The 26,365-nt window shown below is 37.6% G+C and overlaps 2 protein-coding genes across 2 annotated transcripts in view; one reads left to right on the forward strand and one right to left on the reverse strand.

The window, feature by feature from the left end:
* LOC124256680 (cyclin-T2-like) lies at positions 1-19,496 on the reverse strand. The gene is made up of 11 exons (XM_046690652.1): positions 19,390-19,496; positions 19,011-19,243; positions 11,464-11,545; positions 10,954-11,082; positions 9,066-9,126; positions 8,520-8,582; positions 6,171-6,216; positions 5,031-5,121; positions 3,233-3,305; positions 2,787-2,860; positions 1-2,533 (listed from the first exon to the last, which is right to left on the reverse strand). The coding sequence occupies exons 2-11, from the start codon at positions 19,148-19,150 to the stop codon at positions 2,162-2,164; spliced, it is 1,131 nt and encodes a 376-aa protein (XP_046546608.1). The 5' UTR covers positions 19,151-19,243; positions 19,390-19,496; the 3' UTR covers positions 1-2,161.
* The window catches only part of LOC124256678 (KAT8 regulatory NSL complex subunit 2-like), a 10,782-nt gene continuing 3,818 nt past the window's right edge, over positions 19,402-26,365 (forward strand). Inside the window, exons 1-5 of the mRNA XM_046690650.1 lie at positions 19,402-19,516; positions 21,457-21,704; positions 22,575-22,774; positions 25,595-25,709; positions 26,128-26,291. Coding sequence (XP_046546606.1) covers positions 21,469-21,704; positions 22,575-22,774; positions 25,595-25,709; positions 26,128-26,291 — 715 coding nt within the window. The 5' untranslated portion in view covers positions 19,402-19,516; positions 21,457-21,468. The remainder of the gene's footprint in view (positions 19,517-21,456; positions 21,705-22,574; positions 22,775-25,594; positions 25,710-26,127; positions 26,292-26,365) is intronic.

Here is a 26,365-nt window from a genome sequence, read left to right on the forward strand (position 1 = left end):
TATGTTGTAGATATTTAATAGTTTGACACTTTGATCTGCAATCTGATACAGTAATCAATATGTCTTTGTACAATCATTCCACTTGTTTCTGGAGCTTAATACATGGTCCACTCAATATTCAATTAATTACATGTACATTGTTGAAATCAGGCAATACTGAGAACTGATAAAACTTTCTCTCAAAATTCATACCATACACCTGCCATGAGATCAAGTAAGATCGATGCAAGGCAGTAATTGTCATTTCATGGGGAAACCATCCTGAAACGTCTTGACCTAACATTCACTTTCCATTCAAACACCTCACAATGTCCTATAGTATCTTAAGTTAAATTTTATGCCACTTCCCATCTGGACTACCAGCGGTTACTTTCCAATGTTACAAAATTCTATCCTTCCTTCACTCATACTCGCTGTGATTGGAAAACCACTTGAAACCAAATATTTTTGAAAGACTTTATTATACAATTTCTTTACATAAAAAATTATGTATATAGAACACAGTAAATGCACTCAGCATTCCATGAAAATTGTGGCAGAAAATTAATATTAATATATTAAATGAAATTTACTTAATTGGCCTAACGTTTGCCACTGTCAATTTGATGGTGGTGGGGGCGGGGTTGTGGAGGGTCTTCAGGCGGGGAGGGGAGGAGGAGGTACCATGGGGAGAGGGGGGTTTGTCTGGTATCCCTGCATGCTCATGAATCCCTGCATGCCGTACTGAGCAGCCTGACTGTGCTGCTGCTGTTGCAGGCGATGCTGTGCTATCTGAGACTTGGTGTGGCCAATCAGCTGCTGCATGTTGGTCTGAAGCTGCTGAAGACTCTCCTTCGTGTGCATGGTCATGGCTTGTGGGTTCATCCCACCCCCATTTGTCTCCAGTCCATGCACTGATTGGCCACTATCTGCTAGGAACATTTCAGGCATGAAACCAGGAAAAGAGTCACTGAAATTTGAGCTCATGTTAGTCTGTTGAGGGTATCCCCCATATCCAGCTGTACTCACATTTGTGCTTCCTCTATGACTGCCAGAAGCTGTTTGAGACAACATCATAGCACCCGTATTAAATATATTGGCTTCAAAGTTTTGGTGAACAGGTGGAGGAGAGAAGATGCTTCCAGAAGCTCCTCTCTCTCAGCAGTAAAGGCTAGGTTCGGCAGATTAGCCTGACGACCCACAGACTGCTGCAGTTTCCCATCATGCCCTGCTCTGGATTGGTGCTCAGCACCTTTATGATGGGAGTTAGAATGTCTACTGTTTGAATGGCTTGGATCATGGATGCCATTGCCATCTACTCCTGATGCAGAACTTTGGGAGGCAGAGTAGCTGTGCCTGCCGGTCTGGACACCGTGTGCATCAGGATTGGCTCCAGTCGAGTGTGAACTGTAGCCTTCGCTACGCCTATGTTTTGAAGATCTCTCACCATGACCCGATGCCTGACCAGGTTTCAAAGAGAGCTTCATTTTTAACGAGTCTTGTCGGTGTTCAGAAGACATATCTTGAGATTTTGATGGACTTGATTCACTTTGTAAAGTTTTGATTGTAAGTTTAAGGGGTGAACCAGTTGGTTTAATCTTATGAGTACCAGACTCTTTTCTTATGTGGACTTTAAAGGAGTCTTCCACTTTCTCCTTTTTTTATATGAACTTTGAGTGAATCATCTGATTGCCTGCCACTCCTACCAGAATCATCCGCTCGATCTTTCTTAATATGAACTTTGAGGTGATCATCCGACTGTCTCCTGTTGGAATCATCCATCCGATCTTTCCTGATATGAACTTTGAGATGATCATCTGTTGGCCTGCCACTCCTAAAGGAGTCTTCAGCCCGTTCTTTCTTAATATGAACTTTCAGATGATCATCTGATGGCCTGCTGCTCTCCTCCATACGATGACCATATTTTCTTTCATGTTCCCTGTTCCTGCTCTTCTTTTCATCCCCTGAACTGGATGACCCGTGTTGATGCTTATGTTTTCTGTGAGACTCTGTGCCTGCGGACACAGCGTGAGGTTTTCGTTCACCTTCGTGTTGGGCAGCTGCCGCAGCAGCAGCAGCAGCAGCAGCTTGCTTATCCCTGTGTTCACGATATGTTTTATAGTCTTTAATTGACATTGCTTTCTGTTGTGTGTCTACAACCTTTTTCTGACCATCTAACAAATCAGCAGATGAGGAGGACTGTGGCAGCGAGGGGGATTTGTTGCCCCAGGGATTTACTGGAACCTACACTAGTTTCTGATGCCGACTTCCTAACTGGTGTGGACTGTGTGTGTCTTCGAGGAGGTGGGTCTTCCTCCTGCAGATGTTTCGATGTCTCTGTGTGAGACAAAGGTATTGTCTCAGATCTGTGCAGTTTACCCAGACTTTCATTTTTCCTCTCAGATCTAGAAGATTCTCCTCCATGTTTGTCCTGCACTGTAGACATATTTGAAGGAGTGAAGCTTGAACTACTTCCACCAGCACTGGAACTGCTCTCACCCCTGTGGCGCTTCTCTGGGGGAGGGCCACCATCTTCCTCCCCTCGATTGCCACTCTGAAACATTATCATATAACTAAGAGAAGAAGAAATGAAACAATTAGATGAAACAACAACCTCAATAACATTTCATAAATAGACTAATATTATCTTATATTTCATACATATAATTCTCACAGCTTGACAGGATGAAAACTAAGGTTTCATTAAATCCTCATCTACATATGGACTTTAAACACTATAATTAATTACAAATGGTAGACATATTTTCAATAAACTGATCACAAGAGACCTCACAGATTCAACTTACCTTCCACGTAAGGATCTTCCTTTTCAGTTTTAAGGGACATGTGTCAAGTATATTCAGAAATTCCTGTGTGAGGCCTGTAAAGAAACAAATAGATATAAAGGATCTACTGTTAAAAAAGGGCATCCACTGTAACACAAACGTTTAGCAGTCTATAACAAATTTCCAGGTATTTTCCTGTCTGGAATAATTTAACAAGCAATCATGTGAAATGGGGTTCAAGGTTAACAAGTACCATCTTAATGTCTTCATGGATCCAACACTAGAATTTCTTTGGGCAAACACTCTCCACTGGACCAGAGTTGTTACACTTAACATGTGTCTTACAAGGATCCTAATAGTTTAAGATGTGGCATATGCATAACAAAAACACTGCATTTAATATTAAAAAGTTCTTCTCCATACTTAATCGACTGTTGATATAGATGAGATGACAATGACGACCATACCCTGAAGCAACTCTGGAGTGACTGTCCGGTCTACATAGGAGTACCACTGCTTGCCCTCGTGAGACACAGCAATCTGGAACCAACAAAATGCATCACATCTTCCACACGACACAACAGGGCCATAGTCACAAACACTCTCAAAGTGAGGTGTATCCAAATATCAAGTTATGCAGCTCTGAGATAAACTTGAATATCAAACACTGTACAGCCTGAAGCCTTAGAAAACTAGGCACTACTTTCAAATTCACTGCTCGATAATTATTCAAGTGGATTATATATGATCATTACAAGGTTGCAGGTGAAATGGGGTTTAACAAAGCACTTAAGAATATTTTGCTCATAGGACGAGGTGCATGCGTGTGTATGTGTGGCTGCTTGTACTAGCCCAGACTTAAGCTGGATTTATAGTGCTTGCTCACTGAGGTACCATGCCACAGTTTAGCATGAATACCTCACTCACACACATTATACTGTCTCTGAGCCGACCAGTCCTTGTGGTACACATTAATGCCGAGCGCCAGGCAGGGAGAAATAAGTACCATTTTTTTAACGTCTTATGCAATGACATGGCCAGGAATCAAACCCATGACCTTCCGCTCTCACCACTACACCACGGAGGCGGGCATGTTCATTACAAAGTGGTGTATACTTCACAGCATATCTCCTGTTGTATTTTGGTATCATGATTAAGCTTACTGCAGCAATATCTCTAAAACATCGTCAAACCATTACCATGTGTTATGAAGCCAATTACCCGAATGAAACATTTGAAACATTTTCAATTTGGCCTGTATTGGAATATCCATAAAGCATTTATATCAAAAGATAATTTTCACACAGTTCATAGTATTTAGTCATTCCATGAATGAATGATTTCAAAAAAGTTCGTTATTTGACACAATTATGCCATTGGGATACGTACTGAGTTAGTAACTTAAGAGTTTACTCATTTACTTAAACAGATAAGATAAATCTTTGATTTTTTTTAATGTACTCATCTTAACTTTCAAAGTTTCCTAATTTGATCACATGTGATCAAGACCATTTACAGGGCACCCACAGTGCTGATACAACAGCGAGAAGAATGTACTAAGACATCATTGATGTTAATTTTCAAATAATTTAAATTTGAGTTATCTCTTACTCAATCTACAATGAAGCCCAACTCTCACTGAGTTGTCACTGACATTTTCTGTCTTTCAAACCTGTCCAAGAAAATTTGTTTCAAATCTTTTGGTGATGTAAAAAATTAAGTCACCTCAAAGTAAGTGAGCATGGTGTTACGCCTCTTTTAGCAATATTCCAGCAATATCACAGCGGTGGACACCAGAAATGGCGTTCACTCATTATACAAAGTCTCAACAAATTCTATTCATAAATCCCTAAACACACATACACACACACACGAGTTTTAGGTACCAACTTCATACTGTCCGATCATCATAAACTTCATGTAAATCCCTAGGACAAGGCATATCATCTATCAAAAAGAAGCCAGTTGGTTGGTCGGTCAGTTTGTTTGTTGTTTAATGCCGCACTCAGTAATATTCCAGCTATATGGCGGTGGTCTGTAAATAATGCAGTCTGGACCACAAAATCCAGTGATCAGCATCATTCTACACAGTTGGGATATGATGACATGTGTCAACTAAGTCAGAGAGCCTGACCACTGATCCCATAAGTTGCCTCTTATGAAAAGCATGGGTTACAGAAGACCAATCCTAGCCCAGATTGTCACGGCAGCTGGGTACAGTACAACACAGATTAGAGTAAGCTTGCACCAGTGTGACTCCCTTACCTCATACTCGGACCACTTGCTGGCTAGGTGGATACAGACACATGCGACTATAGTCGGTTTGTACTGGAGACACATGGTGGTCAGATGGAGACTGAAACCAAATGGAAACTCACAATCAGCACACAAGAACATCAAACATGACGATGAAAGAAAGTAAAGATCAGCAACAGGAGAGGTTTTCAGCAGCTGAAAAGAAACACAGTCACGGCTAATGAAGGCAATATGGAAATATACAGGTTTAGAGTTCGTTAGTTGGTTGACGAATTTTAGGAGGAAAGACGTCATTTGTATTGAAATTTTGAACATCTGCCATTCAACAGATTCCTGATTCAACATATTTCCTTCATTGACATTTGCTTAAAAAATCAGTCTCGATAATTACTAATTTATGTTTTCTAAACATTAACAAGTACATGAGCATGAGGTTACACTAACCATGTACAACTGAGAAAATAAGTAACAGGATTAATCAGAATACCTTGACTAACACCTTCATTATGTAATTCCAAAATTCATAAGTCCATTGTCTCCATGCAAGTTTTAACCTTTTTTTCAACATATTCAGCAAATCGTGCCTCGGAGGTTTTTTAAATAAACCCAAATGTTTGAAGTTAAAGGAAAGAGGAAGGTGCCTTATGATAACATGTATTCTGATTAATTTCACATGATACATATTTCATTCATTTCACATATGGTGAGAACAGTAACCGTTAATAGTCCCTCCTACATCCCAGTCAATATTCACATCTCTCAAATGTTATTTGTCCATGCAGACAACAGTTGGAGTGAAAGCATGGTATCAAATGTGGATGCATCAATTTATCCAGGTAAACTCTTACAGAACAATTCTTCCTCATCAGATTCAGCAGTGAAATGCTTTAAAAGTCAGACTTTGCATCAGTAGAGTATTAAGTATGAAATTTGTTCTAATTACTGGAGACTGAATTTCCATATGTCATGTTGGAAACATCCAGTTTCCAAAGGAAAGTAATACATTTTCAAACTGATCTGGGATGTAAAAGGTGAAAGGTGGCTATTAAAAGAAGGGCAATAAGAATAAAGCATATGATGTAGACATGTAGGTATCTAGATTCAAAGACAGAAAGGACATGTAGATTTTGACAAGGAACGTGTGACCACCTGTTGGTTGCCAGAAAGTAGGAGGTCTGAGCGAGGTCCTTGCTGGCTGTTGATTGGTTGGTGGTCGTCATGACAACACGCCCAATGACACCCCACAGGAGCAGCACCACAGGGTCACAAGGGAAAAGAGAAAACAGACTGACATTAGCTCAATGTCACACGGTTCACATTTGAATTCTTCACCTTCAATCCTAGTCCCAGTACATTTATATAAACAACAAAACACTGACCTAAATAACATCTTAAAACACAAAACTTTATTTTTGCTAAAAATAAGCAGTACAAATTTTGCTTAACTACAAGTAAAATACATGCTTTAAAAGTCTTAAACATTCTTGAACAAAGTCATTTCCTGTCTTCCCATCCACATGTCATACTATTTCAAATAAATACCAAACTAATTCCTATATAGCCCTTCATTGAAACACCAAGATGTAGCTCACCAACATGTTAGATACTGCCAGATGAAATATTACATAATGGGAACAAAAGCCAATGGAAAAGTTCAAGATACATTCCGAAGTCATTTCACATTTCAAACATTTCAAAACAAAGCAAGTTATATGCCAATCTTTCATACATTGGACAACAGCTTCCATGAAATGATTCTTACATGGTTGCACTCTCAACATTTGTCACATTATAACACATGGGAATTAAAATGATTTGAGTATAATTTGAAGAAGTCAAAACGTTTTTTCAAGAACCTTCAGGATCAGTATCTCATTCCTCAGATATGTTTACAATAATGTGTTCATTATAATCAATTTACCTTTTCCTAAGCTTAACAGCAGATTATTCAATGCACTTCCACTCCTGATATTGAGGTAAAGTGAAATGATAAATTGTACATCTTACCACACTGAGATGTTTGGTTAATAAAATGAAAAATACGGCCAAGAAAAAAAATAAAAAATTCATGAGTACTAATATATTTGGACAAACATGTAATATTATAAGAATAATCAAAATATCAAAATGTGAGAAATACATGTCACTTCAATTCATTAATGCTTATATTTGAAACTGCTGAGAGACTAAACATGGAGAAACACATGTGATAACATCCTTGCTCGATCTAATAACCAGTGTGAACGCATATATACAAATTATTGGCATCTTTTCATGATGCAGCATTCTAGCTAGATCTGATCAGAAATGGTTCAGGTTGCCAATGACATTTACAACAGTGCATCATAGTATTGTCAAAGTGAGAGAAAAAACCCCATTGTTTACAAATGCCTTAGGAAGCCTCAGACAAACATGACAAGACAATAGAATGAGTTCACTTTGACATGCTATTTATTCACTTTGACATGTTATTTATTCACTGATATTTATGTGCTATACTGCATGTGTCTTAATTATTGTATCAAATAAATGGTTAAGTTGTAGAAACTTAATACAAGTCAAACATATATGACAACTCTAAAACCAAATGTTATATCAGATACATTAAAAAAAAGTATTGAAAATAAAAGAAAGCTCTTATTTCCTTCTGGAGAAGATGTGTATCAACATCCCAGTATGAAAATCACACAAACACAAAGCAGTGCTTTTTCAACTCAGTATTCCACATCATCTAACATCATACATTTCATTTATTTAAAGCCAACGTATGGGAATTTCACTTTATAATCAATTCATTCACTTACAGATTATAAACCATCCTAATTATTATAAAACTGGTGTTATCTGATACTATCTTATCTTAATACTTACGATAACCAATCTTACATGAATAAGTGATTGTGCAGGATTGTACTTTGCTTTATTCCAGCCATATCACTAAAGTGGAAGCGCAATAAATGAGCATCCCGTATTTTACCCATATGCGGAATAAAACAAAATGTTCGGAGCGAAAAGCCAAAGCATGAACCACAAGGCTCAAACACTGTTCCTGATTTAACACAAAACATTGTTCATGACGAATAAACAAAGGACTGGCACTAACACAATCAATTTCTTAAGGTTTTCAACTAATAAAGACACTCTGGCATAAAATGACTTTGTCTTGCTCCTTATTGGCCATCTTAAATTTTCTGATAAGCTGTTACTTCCAATTGCGTCCAAAGACATCAACGTAAAATCCTCATTTCGTGTTATGCATTTGGTGTGGAAACAACAAGTGATCCTGACTTCAAATACAGAGGAAAGAGAAACAAACTCAAGTTCCGAATAATGATTGAAAACAAAATTTCTGAAGCAGGGCATTCTCAAAAATTGAGACTAAACTTTACTGACAGTGGCCATCCAGATCTTTGCAGGAAGATTTGATCTCCTAAGGCAAGCTGTCATGACTTCACTAGCAGAGTCAAGTGATAGTTACCTGTGTGGGGAGGGACTTACCTCGGACTAACTGACATGTTTTCACCACGTGAGTGTGCGGATGGTCCACTTGAATATCAAACCCTGGAATCACAAGACAATATATCATGAGTGGTGGACAGAATACAGAATTTTATTCATTTTGTTCATTTCATGAGAATAGTAGTGTTTTTTTCATGTCACGTAACTGCGACAGTGGTCCCAAACAGTCATCAAAAGTATTCATAATTTTTTACAATTTATATTTCTGTTGGCATCAAAATCCAACAAAACTTTTGTTAGGGCCCAGACTCCTCTGTTTAGCTATATATAAGTTGTAACACTGCAGTCTGTAAATAATCAAGTATGGGCCAGCACATCACATAACTATCCGCATTGTCATGGTTTTACTACACAGCCGAGTCTAAATGTTTGTGTAAGATTATGTCTGCACTTAAGCCCGGGCATACCAGATGTACATCATTCTGTGCACCAGAAATAGGCTCTTGAAATGTATTGTAACGTTTCAGAAAGTTTTGGTACATTCCCCAGAAATGTCCCAACTACAAGATGTGAAAGGTGCCTTACCTAAGCTCTGAAGTAGTATATTCTCATTGACAACCAACTCCTGGGCCTGCTCTAAATAAGCCTGAAAAGCAACAGCAGTGTGATGAGAGAAAGTAACACAACTGAAAAACAATACAACATTTAGTGAACAGTCAGCAGGGCTGCAAACCATACACTTTGTACAATAGTAAGGTCCCATTACGATATATTTAACTTGACAAATATTGTCATGTGAAGGAGCTGAGTAGCTTACAAAGGAAAGGACAGGGTGAGTGAGTTGAGTTTTACGCCGCAATCAGCAATACTCCACCTATATGGTGGCGGTCTTTAAATAATCTTGTCTGGACCAGACAATCCAGTGATCAACAGCATGAGCATCGATCTGCATAATTGGGAACCGTTGACATGTGTCAACCAAGTCAGCGAGCCTGACCACCGATCCCGTTAGTCGCCTCTTACGACAAGCATGTGTTACTGAAGGCCAATATTCTAACCCTGACCTTCACAGGTCGGAAAGGACAGAGGACCATTCAAACTATTTTGTAAGATTGGAGTCAACTAGAACAGTTTGTGCAAAATAACTTTTGAACATGTGGTACAACTCTACACAGATATGCATGCACTTTCAAAATATTGTATTAACATTTACCATTACATTACAAATATGCATTATCACAATTGAAACTGATAACCCCAGGATGAAACATTAGGAATCAACATGAAAGTTTCCCGTGGTCATTATTTTAGTTGGGGCGGTGGGGTAGCCTAATGGTTAAAGCGTTGGCTCGTCACGGCGAAGACCCGGGTTCGAATCCCCACATGGGTACAATGTTACAATGTGTGAAGCCCATTTCTGGTGTCCCCCGCCGTGATGTTGCTGGAATATTGCTAAAAGCGGCGTAAACCAAATTATGAGTGAGTGAGCGGTTTTACGCCACTTTTAGCAATATTCCAGCAGTATCATGGCAGAGGACACCAGAAATGGGCATCACACATCGTACTCATGTGGGTAATAGAACCCGGGTCTTCGGCGTAACGAGCGAACGCTTTAACCACTAGGCTACCCCACTGTCCTAATTTGTATTACGCTTAACCAGGGCTACAGATAAGGGGCGTATAGGCGTAATAATGCGCCTCAAAATTGATTAAGTACGACATAATATAAGATTTCAAGCGTATCGTGTACGCACATAAATACCTTTGTACGTCTAACATTTACTTTCCGTGCGTATCATGCAAATGGAAATCTATTTCAGATAAATACTTGTCAAGTTTCTTTTGCGAAACACGATTTGACAAGTGGAAACCCCGACAGTAGGAATCACATGCGCTGCCATGCAACGATATGTGTCACTATTTTTCGATTGGCTAAAAACTACACTGTTCCTATTTATATAAATACATGGTTGGAAATAGTGATCGATGATCAGTTCGTCTCACGCAATCGTCCAGACAAACCACATCACAACTCGCTCACACAAAAACATGTCAGTACTCCTTCAAAATTCTCAGTACACCTCCACTTGCAATATGATGTGTAAGTACACTCGCACCCCCAAAAGTTATCTGGAGCCCTGCTTAACACATGATCTTATGACATATACTAGGGGTGAAACAGTATACCACGGTATTAGTAGAACCGCTGTATTTTGCCTTGGTTCAGTATGACGTAATGCAATTAATTAACCTATATAAACCTTTACCAAAATGTTTAGAAATTGAATAATTTTGTCAAAATCTAAGCATTTCTTTATCTGTTCTGTATTATGATCATATCTCATATATACCGAACCGAAACGGACCGAACCAAAGGTCTTGTACTGCAATATGTACCGTACTGTGATAAGAGCATACAGTTTTACCCTTAACATATACATGTCTGTTCTCATAAGGCTGGTTGCATGCTTACTTCACTCTTGGTGTCCAGGGGAGGAGCTTCTCTGTTGAGACATGTCCTCGCTACCTTGATGACATGTTCCAATTTCCGAAGCTGTTCCTCCACCTTGGCAGCCAGAAATAGACACGCTGGAGCAATCACCTGGAAACAGACAAACATTAGAATCTAAAAACATCATCCAAACATTTCAAATCCTCATCTAAACAGCCCAACAAACTATGTCGCTGAAAGGATTACTTGAACGATAATCCTCAAATTACCATGAATGGATTTTATCAATACCAAGTCAGCACATACGATATTGATTTGAATATATCATAAGGACTGCTGAATAATAAAAAAATTCAATATTTCTCTAAAGTGTGCCCAAATCAGGATAGATTGTCATTTAATTACCTGTTGCCACACTTTCAGGCTAATTGTGACAATACAGCTAAAATAACTGCATCTGAATACTGGTTTTGGTGAAATTAGATGAAAGGAATAATCAAATTATTTTTGGCATGGAGAAAGAGTACTCACATTTCTGTGGAATCTGTGGAAGCTCTGGAACATGTAGAATCTGTGCATGTACACTATAGCTGTGTTGATACACAGCTGATTACTGATTCAAGTTAAGGAAGAAGACAGTGGAAGTTGTACATTTATCACATTCTTTAAATCAACTTGTCAGAATCTGAGGTAATTGTTCATACATCACTATAACTAAAACAATTCATTAACTCTCCTCAGTACTGTTGTAGAAAAACATGTTCAAATTGAAAATTGAAAAAAATGTGTTTTTACCATATGAGATGCACAACGCTTTTGGTTTTGGTTTAATACCGCACACCACCATTCCAGCTATATGACAGTGTTGGCAAATAATTAATCTGTACCAGACAATAAAAAGATTGGAAATATATCTATAAAACTGTGATGAAACATGCAAACAAACAATTCAGCAAGTCTGATCCATTTTGTTGCCCCTTACCACCAGTATAGGTTACTGGGGAATAGTTAATCATATATAATTTATCCATAATGCCATTACCTGGCTGACTAATCACTAATTTCCAATATGTAAACCTCCAGACTTCTGTTCAAAGACAATGAGCAAAGATATTTAATGGTTTCATCATTAAGCTGCTAATATGATGAACATTTTTATCAGGCCATAATTTTGCATGACTTATAAGTGTATTATAACTTATTAAGTTCGAGAGAATGATATATTTACAAAATGACCCTATGAAAATTCACTAGCCAGTTGGGCCAATGACTGGATATTCCCTGGCCCGACTGCATTTTTACTAGCCACTGGCTAGCGGGCCAGTGGTTATTTCGCACACTGTATAAGTGACTTTGTCAAACTCTGACAACACACAACGAGTCGGCTTCATGGTCTTTACATGGGTATCCATTTGGAGGGAGACATGCTTCACTAACCTTGTGTGGAAATAACACACTAGCAGTACAAGAGACACAATTATGCATGACCTCAAAGGAATTGATTTGGGCCTAAAACAAATAACAGGTTTAAAGTAAAAAAGTAAACAGTGATAAACTTCCCAATTTTAGAAAGATAATAATGCAAATTTAATATTCATTGAAAGAACAAATTATCATGGTAATAGCTGCCATTCTGTTTTCTTAAATAATGTGAATGATACAATTGAGTGAAGTTACACCCAAGACGTCTTGCGAACATGTGAAGTCTTCAAAATTAATAGCATCATCACTTAAAACATTATAAGAAGAAACATCAATTTTCATCAACTGGGATGCTGGCCTTAGTACAGACTGCCAAAGCCGATGGATAAATAAATAAATACACTAAAAATGCCATCTGCTTGAATTTGCTTTGACTACAGCTACATCTGGTACGGTCCACACTGGCAAGGTGTTTGTTTTAGTGTTGTAATGACAGCTTCAAATAATGTAATATAATCCATAGCTTTGGACAATCTCATCATGTAATCATCTTTTTCATTAGTTTATAGCTAGTCTGGAAGGTTACCAAGGGCATCATGCGAGGCTAATGCATCCATGTTATCTTGTGGTTAACAGGGTTCTGTTCTGTAATATGTATACCCCACTACATGAAGTACACTGTAGTACTTTGTTTCCTTACATCAATGTAGATACATTGTATATGTGTATGAGCATGTGAGCAAGCAAGTGACCTATCTTGGCCTTTTCATAGCACCTATCTCCCTCTCTCACGTTGCAGCAGGAAAAGTAAACATCATGACCACCTTGTGCTAGCATCTGAATTTTAAAGGCTGCAGAAATATACGAGTCATTCTCAACATTCGTGCACATTTCATGTAGGCAAAAATTGTAAATTTTGTTTTCTTGTACTCTGAAATGTTGATTACGTTCATAGTATTCTGAATATACAAAACAAATTATGCAAGCTTAACAATGTTTCATTTTTCATATTTTACCCCTTTTATTAGAAATTTCATGAAGTTGTGTCACTACCGTTACAAAATTTGTAACGTCATTTTGAAAAGAAAAAATCCAAAGATGATATTTATTTAATGTACATATATATATCAAACTATCTAGATTTACAATATAACATGGCTAATGAGTTTTGAAATTTTATATTTATTGCTCAAAAGGGGCCAACAAGCCACAAAAATTCTTTCATTTCTGATTTGCAAATGTAAAGTAATATGTAGCGAAAAATTCAAATTGAGAATATGTATTATATTACGCTTACTTGAAGCTCTACAACCAAACATAGTTGCACTACAAACTCCAGACATAAACAGATAAATAGATTTTAATTAAATAAGGAAAATGATATTGTTATGGCATGGACATTGGAATTAATTGTTAGTGACACAATAACGGTAGTGACATTTTTAATAATAGCCAGTTTTATGTTTACTTTAAAAGATAATTTGATGAAATTAGTCAATCAGATATTTAAGAATGTTTGAAGAATATGTAATAGGCAAAAGATTTCCTTATGGATGTCCCTGTCATGTAAAAAACAGCTAAAGACTGCATGTTACGGCAGTGACATTGTGATGGTATGTAATGTCACTACCGTAACGGCCCTATCACAGCCATTTTCTTCATTGTCACAGCCTTTACACTTCCCTGTCCTTACCTTAACAAAAAATCATACTTATATGCTTATTGATTTTATTCATTTGATACAATTTTTCTATGTTAAATAAGATTACAAAACATTTGAAATCTTTGAATTGAAAATTTAGATAAAACTAGAAAAATGTCACTGCCGTCACAAAATCTGTCCTTACCATAACAAAACCTATGATAAAGGCAGGGACCGCAACGGTACTGACTGTCACTAATAATATCAGTTTTAAAACAATAAATGGTCCCCAGAGTTTACTGAGCACATGGTTTCAAATGATTTCCCCTACTGTCTAAGGTATTTGGGATTGTTTGGCTTCACAAAATTAATTGGTTTCAGAGGTAACCACCATAACGGTTAGGACATGCAAAAATCTCAGATATCATTTTGTACACACCTTTTTAGCGATAAAATTCAGAAAATGATCTTTTTGTGTCAGTGTTTGACTGTCATGTTTCCTCACTGCTATTGCTTGCAAACATGAAGTAGAAGTAGAAGATAGTACAGGGAGTAATCATTATTGCAATTTTTTTGATGATGTTACGGTAGTGACATCAAACCTTGTGACAAAGTTTGACCTTTTTTCACAAAATGTTTTTCCATACAAAAAAGGCCAAACCATGCCAGGCATGTAGCTGTAACATCATTAATTATATGTAAAACAATTTCCTTTGGAAAACATGAAAAAGACACACAAAAATCGAATTGCACATCGGCCACTGGAGTTGTGACACATGAAAATTGAGTAAAATTGATGAAAAAAGATGAACTACAGTTCATTTTCCTGATTAGGAATGTCTGCTGGTCTCCAATAATCCAGCCATATGACAGCAATCTGTATATTATGATGTTCGGACCAGACTGTCCTGTACTTGACATTTTTAGCAACAATCTGCGCCCTTGGGGTAAGAGGATGTTGGGTTATATCAGTCATTGAGTCTGTGGAGGAAACTTAACTTTTTCTAAGACTGATTAAACTACGAAGATCTTGTAGTCTTTGAACGGCATTTATAAGTGGTACAAATAAATGCAAAAATGTTATGGATACTCATGTTAATCAAAAATAAAGAAGTTGACATCCATAAAATTATTGCCTTTACCTAGATCTTGAAAACACATTTTATTTTAAACATAAAATACGAATAGCTGGAAAGAGTACATCCTACTGTCATTCTGGGCTAAATTCACACTTTGCAATAGCTTTTTTTTAATTAGCTATATAAATTCGATTTTATGAAAGTTTTGTATAACAGTACCATAACAGTATAACAGATAGTATCATGCCTCCACTCCGACCACTCAAAAAAATCTGATGTTAAGAATTGGATCGAGAAGATCGTTTTTATTGGGGATTTTTTAAAGATTATTTTACCATAATGAAAGAAATTTTTAAGATGAATTTAACTCAGCTATAAAATGTCATCAGACATGCAGATTTACCACTTCAATTTCATTTCCTCTAAGCGAGCCACAGTTTTACATGCAGAGATTAAGATTACCACATGTATTGGTATCGTGAACTAAGCTGGGAATAGCTAACAGCTGTGTACATGTTCTTGCCTATCTCCCAGAGTTAAAAATATCCAATACAAAACTAAATGACACTGGCACAAAATGTTTGGAGGACACCATACTTGCAACTACAATTTTACCAGGAATAAAATACTCAAATATTAATCTGTAATGTCTTAGTTGAAGTGATTGAAAGCACCGACACTTGACAGCGATACTTCTGTACATAATCATCCCTATCTGATATCCTGTACCTATTCCAGCCATGTTTCCAGAGTACGTTTAAATAAGTCTCCCCTGGATCAATAGGATTTCCATGGCAACACTGACGATGGAAATATCACATAATTATAGTGAAATCATTTTGGATTACCTGGTACACATTTAGTACAACTGTTTTTAACAAATATTTCATGTATACCATTGTTTGCTTTTACATTATTATCAATTGTTGTGGGGGATGTGTGTTGTTTTTTATCCTAACAGAACTTTGTAAATTACAGAGTTAATTTGTGACTTAATTACATGAAATAGACATTGTTAAAAGATCCAACCATTGCCTTTTCACATAAAATAACAGGAAGTGCAGGACATTGGGATTGTGACAGGAAGGAACAGCTTGACAAGTTACTATTTTGAGCGAGTGAGTGAGTATAGTTTTACACGCTTTTAGTAATATTCCAGAAATATCATTGCTGGGACACCAGAAATGGCCTTCACACATTGTTCCCATGTGGGGAATCGAAACCCGGGTCTTCGGCGTAACGAGCCAACGCTTTAACCACTAGGCTAACCCACCGCCCCTACTATTTTGAAGTTTCTTGCACTCAAACTACAACGGTTATGAGTTTAAAGTGTCAATCTGATCATGCCCTGCTGTACATAATGGCAAGTTGTTCTGTCTGCTGCTCAGTTCACACAATTTCTTTGTTATTTCTACTGTAAAACTAAGACTAACATTTTGTGTAGTAACAGTATACTCACTGCTGGGAGGATAGTCAGAATGCACTGTTGTATTTAAGCTACCCAATAAAAAGATGTGTCTGGGAAACATGTTGCCAACAATATCGAATTGTTTGGAAAAAAACTCTAAATACTTAGACAAAAATGTCCTGACATTCACAAGTGCTTGTATAAGTACTCCCATATTTGAAAGTAATATGACCAGTAGTGGAATTGTTTGCATATGTGGAATTGTTGATGATGTGACTTTAATGACTGTTAACTGAACACTAATAACAGGTTTACTTTAGCTATGTATCTTAAGACTGAAAAAACTTTTCAAGCAAGCCGTAAACAAAAAACCATAGGTGCAGCATAAAACACAGTTACTCATTGTCATATTTTGGCGATGACAACAGGGTGGTACTGAATTATATAAACCACTGAACGAATGAAAATATGTTGGCATGAAAGAGAATAATTTTTATGTGTAAAGATAGTAACTCTTATGATCAAAATATGCTGCAAATATTCAGATACTGCGTCATATACTTATTGATAATCGGCTGTTGACATATCTGACACACAAAGCCTAGTTCACATTTTAATAAAGACCCTGCATCAGATGACCCCAATCTATGATAACTGACTTCTAACATTGTTACCTTCATCAGTCACTCATTAGCACTATTCAAAACTGGTCAAATAGTTGTCATTACCAAGAGTGAAGACGCTGTCAGACATAAGGCATATAATGAAGACTGATAGCAAAAATGAAAAGAAATTAACTTCTTGTTGCATGACAGATCATGTTTCTAAAAGTCATGCTAACCAAAAGATGAACATAATTGACAAGATCAGCCAAACAGCACTCACTTAGAGCCTGTTCAAACTATTCACTGCATGTTTGATTCCTAGGTATTACACACTGAAACTGGTGTATGCTCAACACATTAAGAAGTACCAAAAATAAGTATTTGAATACATATGTAAGTACAAGTATTATGATACCTTATTTGTGATTTACAGATCCTAACACTTTGCTAATCAGCATTTTTTTTGTAGGTCAATGTGTACATTTATGTACGATAAAGAATATTTTAACTTCCTAGCAAGTCTAACCATGAAAGTACACCAGTGTTACATATTTTCATTATCTTCATTTTTAATAAGGCAATTAAAGTCCAGGATTTTTGTTAGGTCTCCTAACAAAGTGTCTTTTCTCTTTTGTTCAAAATAATGACTTTAAGGATTGCAACTTGTAATTTGACATGGCAAAAGAAACTGTCATCACAAAAATTGGGGATTGTTTATATCTACTTCTGATCTAAATGTATGGAAACTTGTGTACATTTAATATCTCAACTGTGTAATAGTGTTGGGAATTGGTCAAAAACTCATAATTTGATGATTGGTTCATTACAACCGATCAATCATTGAAAATAATTGGTTAGCGTCATTTATGAAATGTGTTAATGCACACAAAAATAAGGAAAAAACATGTAGTTCTTTGGGGTTTTTTTGCAAAATTTCACATCTTTAAAGGATGACTACTATGGAGGAACATAAATTTCTTAGTCTTGAAGATAAATTCAATCATGACTTGGAATGAGCTTGTAGTGCTTATGAAATGTAACAGACAAAACCAACCTAGTGTTAATGAAAACAAGTGTTCTAGAATTGTTTGTGTTCGATTATGAGAAAACATGATCGATTGCTTGGTCGTTTAGTCATTGCGTCCAATCTTCAATTTTTTCAAATAATCGGACCACCACTACTGTGTAATTGGCAGAAAAGCAATCGACATTAATGCAATTGACACATACCAGGAAAGAAGTTTCCATACAATTTGTTCGTCATACGATCCACTAAAAGAACTTACTCATATCTATCAAACTTCCTACTACTTCTACTAGGAGCAGACATCAGTCCTTTACTTCAATTATTTGCAAAGACCAGTTTTGAAAAGTTTTCAGTTTGAAACACATTGAGCACACACTAATCCTTCCTTTGCCTGATCAATTCTTTTCACATTTAAACTGCGCTGGAGTATAAACCGGCATCAGTGACATGCGATCTTATTCGGAAGTGTTATATCGTTTATCTACGAAAACACCGCTCGGGTTTGGCGTAGCTATTTCTTAAAACATCACATTACCTAGTTCATGTGATCAATTTGTCACTAGAAACAAACCTCCTCACATGAACTTACTTTTTATTAACGAATTCTAAATTTCATTTGCGAAGATACACAACCACGTGATTCGGCGGCGGGGTCACCGGGTGCGGGACAATGTTTTGTAACACGATTACTTCATCTCGGCTGGGTTTTAAACTCGTTGCGAAGATACGGCACAAAATGTGACTGATAAACGTGTATCACCGGAATGATTCGCCGACGGTAGTTTCACAAGAAAACAACGTAGTAGGAATCAGAGAAAATGCAAATGGCGATCGACACCGACCATGCCATGCGAGTGGGCTAACAATACCACCATATTCCCCCTACTCAGGATACACTTGCAGTCTTTGGCCCATGTCCTGAATCAAGTTGGCCGCCTGCTGCCTATAGGCGAGTTCTTTTGCGTAGTCTATTCCGCCTTTTCGGCTTGGGGTATTTTGAAGTTGTTCTTTGGTGAAGATCCATCGTTCCGCCATTTACCCAGTGCCGAGACGAACAGACAGACACGCATGCGCACAACAAGCAAGGACAGCAGAAAACATCATTTCTCCAAATTTCATTGGATGATACTAACGAAAATAAAAATAGAGAAAAATACAATAAACGCTTATTTTAATTGAGGTGAATTTATTATGATATAAAAACATATTATTACATATTATATTAAGAAAATAATTTAAATATACAAATAAAATAAATTATGAAAGTCGCGCACCTGTTAAGTTATGTCGATTCAGAAAGAAGGGCACTGTCAATCTGTGGTGCAACATTTCCAAGTATAGAGTCTGGGTTCCCAGGAATACTATCTCTGATCATTTACGTAACACGGCACAAACAGTCAGGTAGACACTTATATCCATTTTAGAGCTGAATGTAGTCATTAATGTCACTGAGAGCGTGTTGTACGCTGCGAAATGTGTCCTCTATGAAGAGTTCGGCCCGCGCCATGTTCATCCGTCCATTTAACATGGCGTTGTGTTATGTACGGGCAGGTATCCCACCATACATTGCTGTTGTGACCTCATTTGGACTGGCGCCATATTTGATGGGATAGACATGTTATCGTTGCATAATGCATTATGAAAGCGTGTTTCTTTTGGGGCTCGTCGTTATAGCGGTATTGAGCGAATTGAAAACAGCTGATGTTTCTTGTTTAGAGGCAAATAGTTTTGACAGGCTCATATTTCATAAAGCAGCCATTTATCGTACACTTTACATGTTACCAAGCATAATCAGGTCTTAATGAAGTTAGTCTTATCTGTCACTATTGGATGAAGATGATTTGACTTGTATGATTAAAAACATGGTGACATTTTTTTTTTCCTTTTCTATAGATAACATAAAAACATGACATTTTCATGTATGGCCATGATGACTGACATCATATTACGGCTCTTTCATAATTAAAGGGAAACAAAACTCAACTCTTAGTTGTCAAGCCGGAGCAACATTATCTTAGCCCGTATAATCACTGGATGCCAATTAGCAAGGAGTGCCTGGTTGAAAACCAGGAATCCCCTAAAATTCTCATATTTGATTGGGTTATTTTATTCTTACAAAAACGTTTCACCTTGCAAATAATTAGTTGTGTGCTATTGTTTATGTATAATTATGTACAGCAATTATAAGTACATATTGCAGCAATGAAGTTCACACAAAGTACTCAAAACAGTGATGACTTACTTTTTCAGGCAAAATGCATATGATACAACCATTACTTCACTCCCTTTTTTGCCATCCATGTTTTAGCATATAAGCCTACTGATGCCCAGTTAATGACTTTATTACAAGTATTAGTGATGATAGTGTTTGGGTTACCAAGACATACAAAATAACTGAATAAAGTTCACCTCATCTCTTTAGGATTTGATTATTTAATCTAAGATTGGATTATAATTTGGTTGATGTGGTGAATGGATTTGAAAAACGTATTTGTATGTGAAGGTTTACTTAGGCAGGCAGGAATGCACCCATATCTAGACAGCTATGTATAAACATGCTTTGTTCAAAGAGCAAATATTGATTCACAATGTTGTCTAAATAAATTGAATTTTTTAAAGAACCTTGGATGTGACTGTCATGAACAGTTTTGAACACAGATGTTCTGTGTGCTACCCCAGCTATCCAGTAATATGAAAAAAGGTGAAACAAACAGTCAGTTGAGAGACGAACACGAAGTTATGATATCCTGAAATAGTCAATAGTCATAGATTATTCCCAAGTGCTAAGATTTTGTAAATATTTTTTGTAATAGCTGCAACTGAAAAATAAATAAATTACACTTTCATTCGATCATTGCACCAAAACACCAGAAGTTATTTTATTGGGTATTTGTAGGTAGATTTGCAAAAACTGTGCATTCAGCTGGCGACTAGTTAACGGCTTAGTTTACTAGAAGTAGAACATACACACTGTGATCTGTATATCTGCATATAGAACTATACCTTGCAGAACAGAAAATAAAATTAGATGGGTAGTCATCATAGATCTTCCTGGACAAATGGTGGCATAACAAGGGTAGACTGACACTGTAGTTAATAACCCTCATTTCTGCCTTCTTAGTCAAGTGGGGCGATGGGGTAGCCTTGTAGTTAAAGCGTTCACTCATCACGCCAATGATCTGGGTTCGATGCCCCACAATGTGTGAAGCCCACTTCAAATGTACCCACGCCATAATGTTGCCGGAATATTGCTAAAAGCGACATAAACCTCACTCACTCACTCACTCTCAGTCAAGTTACGTTTTGAAAATGTTGAACTAATACATGACTTTTTCTCTCAGCTTCCTGTAGCCATGATACGAGGCAGAGTCCAAGCTCTCCGTGGTGTCAAAGGACGGTTGCCAGCTGAAGGCTTGTTCTGCAACTACAGCCACAGGACATGTATGCAGAACCGTCTCAAAGACTCTGAATACTGCCTCAAGCATATCCTAGAAGATAAAAACAGTCCCTTCAAACAGTGTAGTTTTGTGTCAGGGAAAAATGGAAAGAGATGCCCAAATGCTGCACCCAAGTCTGACCGCAAGGAAGGGTAAGAGAAACTGGTATTTCTTCAATAAATTTCACCAGCCAGATTGTGCGATTATTTATCATGATTGCAATGGAGAAGAATGATGGTCATATTGATTTTGTGTGTATATTACTTTTCTGCAGTTGATTTCAGACTCATGGTTTTGGTAAAATGGCTAGGTTTTGGTAAAATGGCTAGATTTTGGTAGAAAACATTTAGTCTCTTTTAATCTATACTTGTCTGGGACTAGCGGATAAGTGTTTATCCCAGATAACTTACATTTGGTGTCGGTTGATAACACATTAAACATTTTGAAGGGGACTTTGATTTGAGGAGACTGCCTCCATGGTGTAGTGGTTAGAGCGTCCGCTCGCGGGTTCGATTTCCAGCCGTGTCATATCAAAAGACGTTAAAATATGGTACTTGTTGGTCCCTGCCTGGCGTTCGGCATTAATGGGTACAACAAGGACTGGTCGGCTCGGAGTCAGTATAATGTGTCTGAGTGGGGTATTCATGCTTCACTGCGACATGGTATCTCAGTGGGCTAGCACTATAAAACCAGCTTAAGTCTGGGCTAGTACAAGCAGCCACACATACATATGCATACCCATCGTCATATGAGCGAAATATTCTTAAGTACGACGTTAAACCCCATTTCATCTCACCTCACCTTGATTTCGAGTAGGGCTGTGTTTTGACAAATAATCTGTATTGCAATATATTGTGATTCTGGTACCTGTTTTCCGATACATATTTGGAGCTTCCGTGTTTGAAAGTGAGTGACTTTGATTGTACATACAGAGCCTATTTCCTACATACTAAAGCCCCCAAAATAAATGTTATGGTTGTGATAACAGAAATCTCGAATTTAGATTTGATTTTGTCTTCTAGCTACTGCCACGATCATGCTAAGAAGGCAGCCATCTTGAGACAGAGAGCCCAGCGTAAGAAGAAACCTAGAGAGACATCAGAGAGTCTGTTAGAAGAACTTGCCCAACACCATGGACCAGCCGCCACAGTGATAGAGCCAGCTGTACCCGATCCACGCAAGTCACGACTACCCTCGGATAGCCTTGCTAACAAAGTCCTAGGTAGGAGTCTTTAGGACACATTCAAATTGTTTTTACAGATAATTGAGATGATTATGAGTGAGTGAGTATGGTTTTATGTCGCTCTTAGCAATATTCCAGCAATATCACTGGGGGGAACATCAGGAATGAGCTTCACACATTGTACCCATGTGGGGAATCGAACCCGTGTTTTCAGTGTGATGAGCAGATGTATAGTAGACTACCCCACCGCCCCAGTGAATGAAAAGTGTCATCAGACCAGGCTGACTGCTAATGAATTCATGTTTAAGTATGTCCATGTTTTAAGGTTTCTGAATGTAGTTCTTGTGATCCTGTACACTTTCATTTTATCCCCCCGGCATGTAATGCCGGGGGGATATAGTCGACGCCTCATCCGTCTGTCCGTCCGTCCGTAATAATTTTGTTTCCGGAGCATAACTCAAAAACCGTTCAATATTTTTCAACAAAACTTGGTAGATATATCAAAAAGAACCTAAAGTGGTGCCTTTTGCTATTTGCAGATTTTTGTGAGGTATTTTTTTCTCGGTTTCCATGGAAACGATTCAGACTCAGTCTCAAAAGGGAGGGGTGGGCTTCATTTCTGGAGCACAACTCGAAAACTTCTTAATATCTTTCAGCAAACTTGGCAGATATGTGAGGCAGATCCCAAAGTGGTGCCTTTTGCTATATGCAGATTTTGGGCATTTTTATCCCCACGGCATGTAATGCGGGGGGATATAGTCGTCGCCTCATCCGTCTGTCCGTCCGTCCGTAATCATTTTGTTTCCGGAGCATAACTAAAAGACCATTCGATATTTTTCAACAAAACTTGGTAGATATATCAAACAGAACCTTAAGTGGTGCCTTTTGCTATTTCCAGATTTTTGTCATTTTTATTTTTCTTGGTTTCCATGGAAACGATTCGGACTTAGTCTCAAAAGGGAGGGGTGGGTTTCGTGTCCGGAGCACAACTCAAGAACCGTTCAATATCTTTCAACAATACTTGGTAGATATATCAAACAGACCTTAAATGGTGCCTTTTGCTATTTGCAGATTTTGGGCATTTTTATTTTTCTTGGTTTCCATGGAAACGATTCGGACTTAGTCTCAAAAGGGAGGGGGGTGTGCTTCGTTTCTCGAGCATAACTCAAGAACCGTTCAATATTTTTCAACAAGACTTGGTAGATATATCAAACAGAACCTTAAGTGGTGCCTTTTGCTATTTGGCAGAATTTTGGCATTTTTATTTTCTTGGTTTCCATGGAAACGATTCGGACTTAGTCTCAAAAGGATGGGTGGGTTTCGTTTCCGAGCACAACTCGAAAACTTCTTTAATATCTTTCAGCAAAACTTGGCAGATATGTGAGGCAGATCCCAAAGTGGTGCCTTTTGCTATTTGCAGATTTTGTCATTTTATTTTTCTTGGTTTCCATGGAAGCGATTCAGTACTTAGTCTCAAAAGGGAGGGGTGGGCTTAGTTTCCAGATCACAACTTCGAAAACTGTTCAATATCTTTCTACAAGACTTGGCAGATATATCAAACAGATCTTGAAGTGGTGCCTTTTGCTATTTGCAGATTTTTTGTCATTTTATTTTTCATGATTTCCATGGAAACAATTTGGACCTAGTCCAAAAATCAAGTTGGACTTTAAGTAACTGTCAGTTGATTTGTTCTTTCAAAGATATGGGGGCTGGGGATATGTCATCTTCTGATGACTCTTGTTAAATGCCTTGTTATCCATGGAAGCGTTTTCGGACTTAGTCTAAAAGAGAGATGGCGTGCACTTTTGTCTTTTCGAGCAGAACTCTAAAACTGTTCAATATTTTCTTCACCAAACTTGGCACATATATCAGACATAATGGTGTACTGGTGCCTTTTGCTATTTACAGAATTCTAAATAAAATTTTTTGGCATTTCCATGAAAACAATTCGACTAAGACTGAAATTGGAGGTAGTGCTCTTTTCCGACAGAACTCTAAAACCGTTCACTATTTTTCAACAAACTTGGCAGATATGATAGATCAGATGGTGTACTGGTGCCTTTTGCTATTTGCAGATTTTTTCATTTTATGTTTTTTGGTTTCCATGGCAAAGATTTTGACTTAGTCTGAAATTGGTGGTTGTGCTCTTTTCGAGCAGAACTCTAAAACCATTACGGTAATATCTTTCACCAAACTTTGCAGATATGTGGCAGATATGTGATAGATCCCAAAGTGAACTGGTGCCTTTTGCTATTTTCAGATTTCTGCATTTTATTTTTTGGCGTTTCCATGCAACAAAGTTTGACTTAGACTGAAAGGGGTGGTGGTGCTCGTTTCCAGATCACAACTCTTAAACTGTTCAATATCTTTCTACAAGACTTGGCAGATATATCAAACAGATCTTGAAGTATTGCCTTTTGCTGTTTGCAGATTTTTGCCATTTTATTTCCATCTTCTTGATTTGACATAGACTGAAACAATTTGGCTCCCTAGTCCCAGAACTTTAAAAGTTGGATACTTTAAGTAACTTTTCTATATACACACCTTGATATTAGACATTTCAAATTTATAGACATAATCATGGGGAGATTTGTCATCTTCTGATGACTATTGTTGACTTTGTCTTCTTGTTAATACTGTTTCAGCATTAATAAGCACAAATATGAAACAATTTCCAGAGTAGAGCCAAATTGGGAGACTAGTGGTTACAGCATTTGCTTGACATACTTGGATTTGAACAAATGTGATTCCTAACACGAGCATCAATGACTAAGTCTTGGTTGGATATTCCTCTATACCATTTTTCTGTAGTTGACAGTAAGTACACAAGACTATTTTAGTCCTGCTCTTTATTTGTAGATTATGCCAGTTCAAGCGATTCCGAGACAGAGTCTCCCCTAGTGGACCAGGCATGGCGAGGTGATGGGGACAGTGATGCTGAGAGTATCGACAGTGAACAGGAGGACCCACTCAAGTGAGTTGTAATTTCCAGTCAGCAATTTGGTGTGCTCCACTTAAATTATTTGTGTAGTGTATTTCACTGGTCATGCAGGAAATATAACTAATAAAGAGAATGATCATATGTATCCAGGATTATCAACTTAATGTACCTGGCAGCCAAACCGGGGAAAAAACTTGAAAATAGATATTGAGTTGCAACATGGCAATTGGTAATGGTATTTTGGCTGCAAACATTGACCTGAATATTGCCACTGAGTAGGTCTTGATATACTCGTGTGATGGGGACCCATGGTACTTAAAAATCCTAATTTTGGACAGAAAAGTTTCTTTGTCAGAATTTGTCTGCCATTGGCATTGGGCTTTCCCTGCTAAATCACTCTATGTTTACAAGTCATGCAGTGGGTAATGGATGCATGTGTAAATGTTTGTAGACATGCAGGTGTATACACAGCAGAGGAGGCCACCCTGATCCTGCGGGACAAGCTGATTCGACTCCAGTCCCTGTACATCGACCAGTTCAAGCGACTCCAGCATGTGCTCAAAGAAAAGAGGCGTAAATATCTGCACACACACAAGCAGGAACGGGAGACATTAGGTTAGAACCTCTTTGTAGCAGTTCTTTTGTGTCGGATGAAATATGGTGTCCTCCAATCTGATGACAAGGGTGCA

Source organism: Haliotis rubra, unplaced genomic scaffold, assembly GCF_003918875.1.
Source record: "Haliotis rubra isolate DU_JTF1 unplaced genomic scaffold, ASM391887v1 Scf635, whole genome shotgun sequence".
In the NCBI taxonomy this organism is placed as follows: domain Eukaryota; kingdom Metazoa; phylum Mollusca; class Gastropoda; order Lepetellida; family Haliotidae; genus Haliotis; species Haliotis rubra.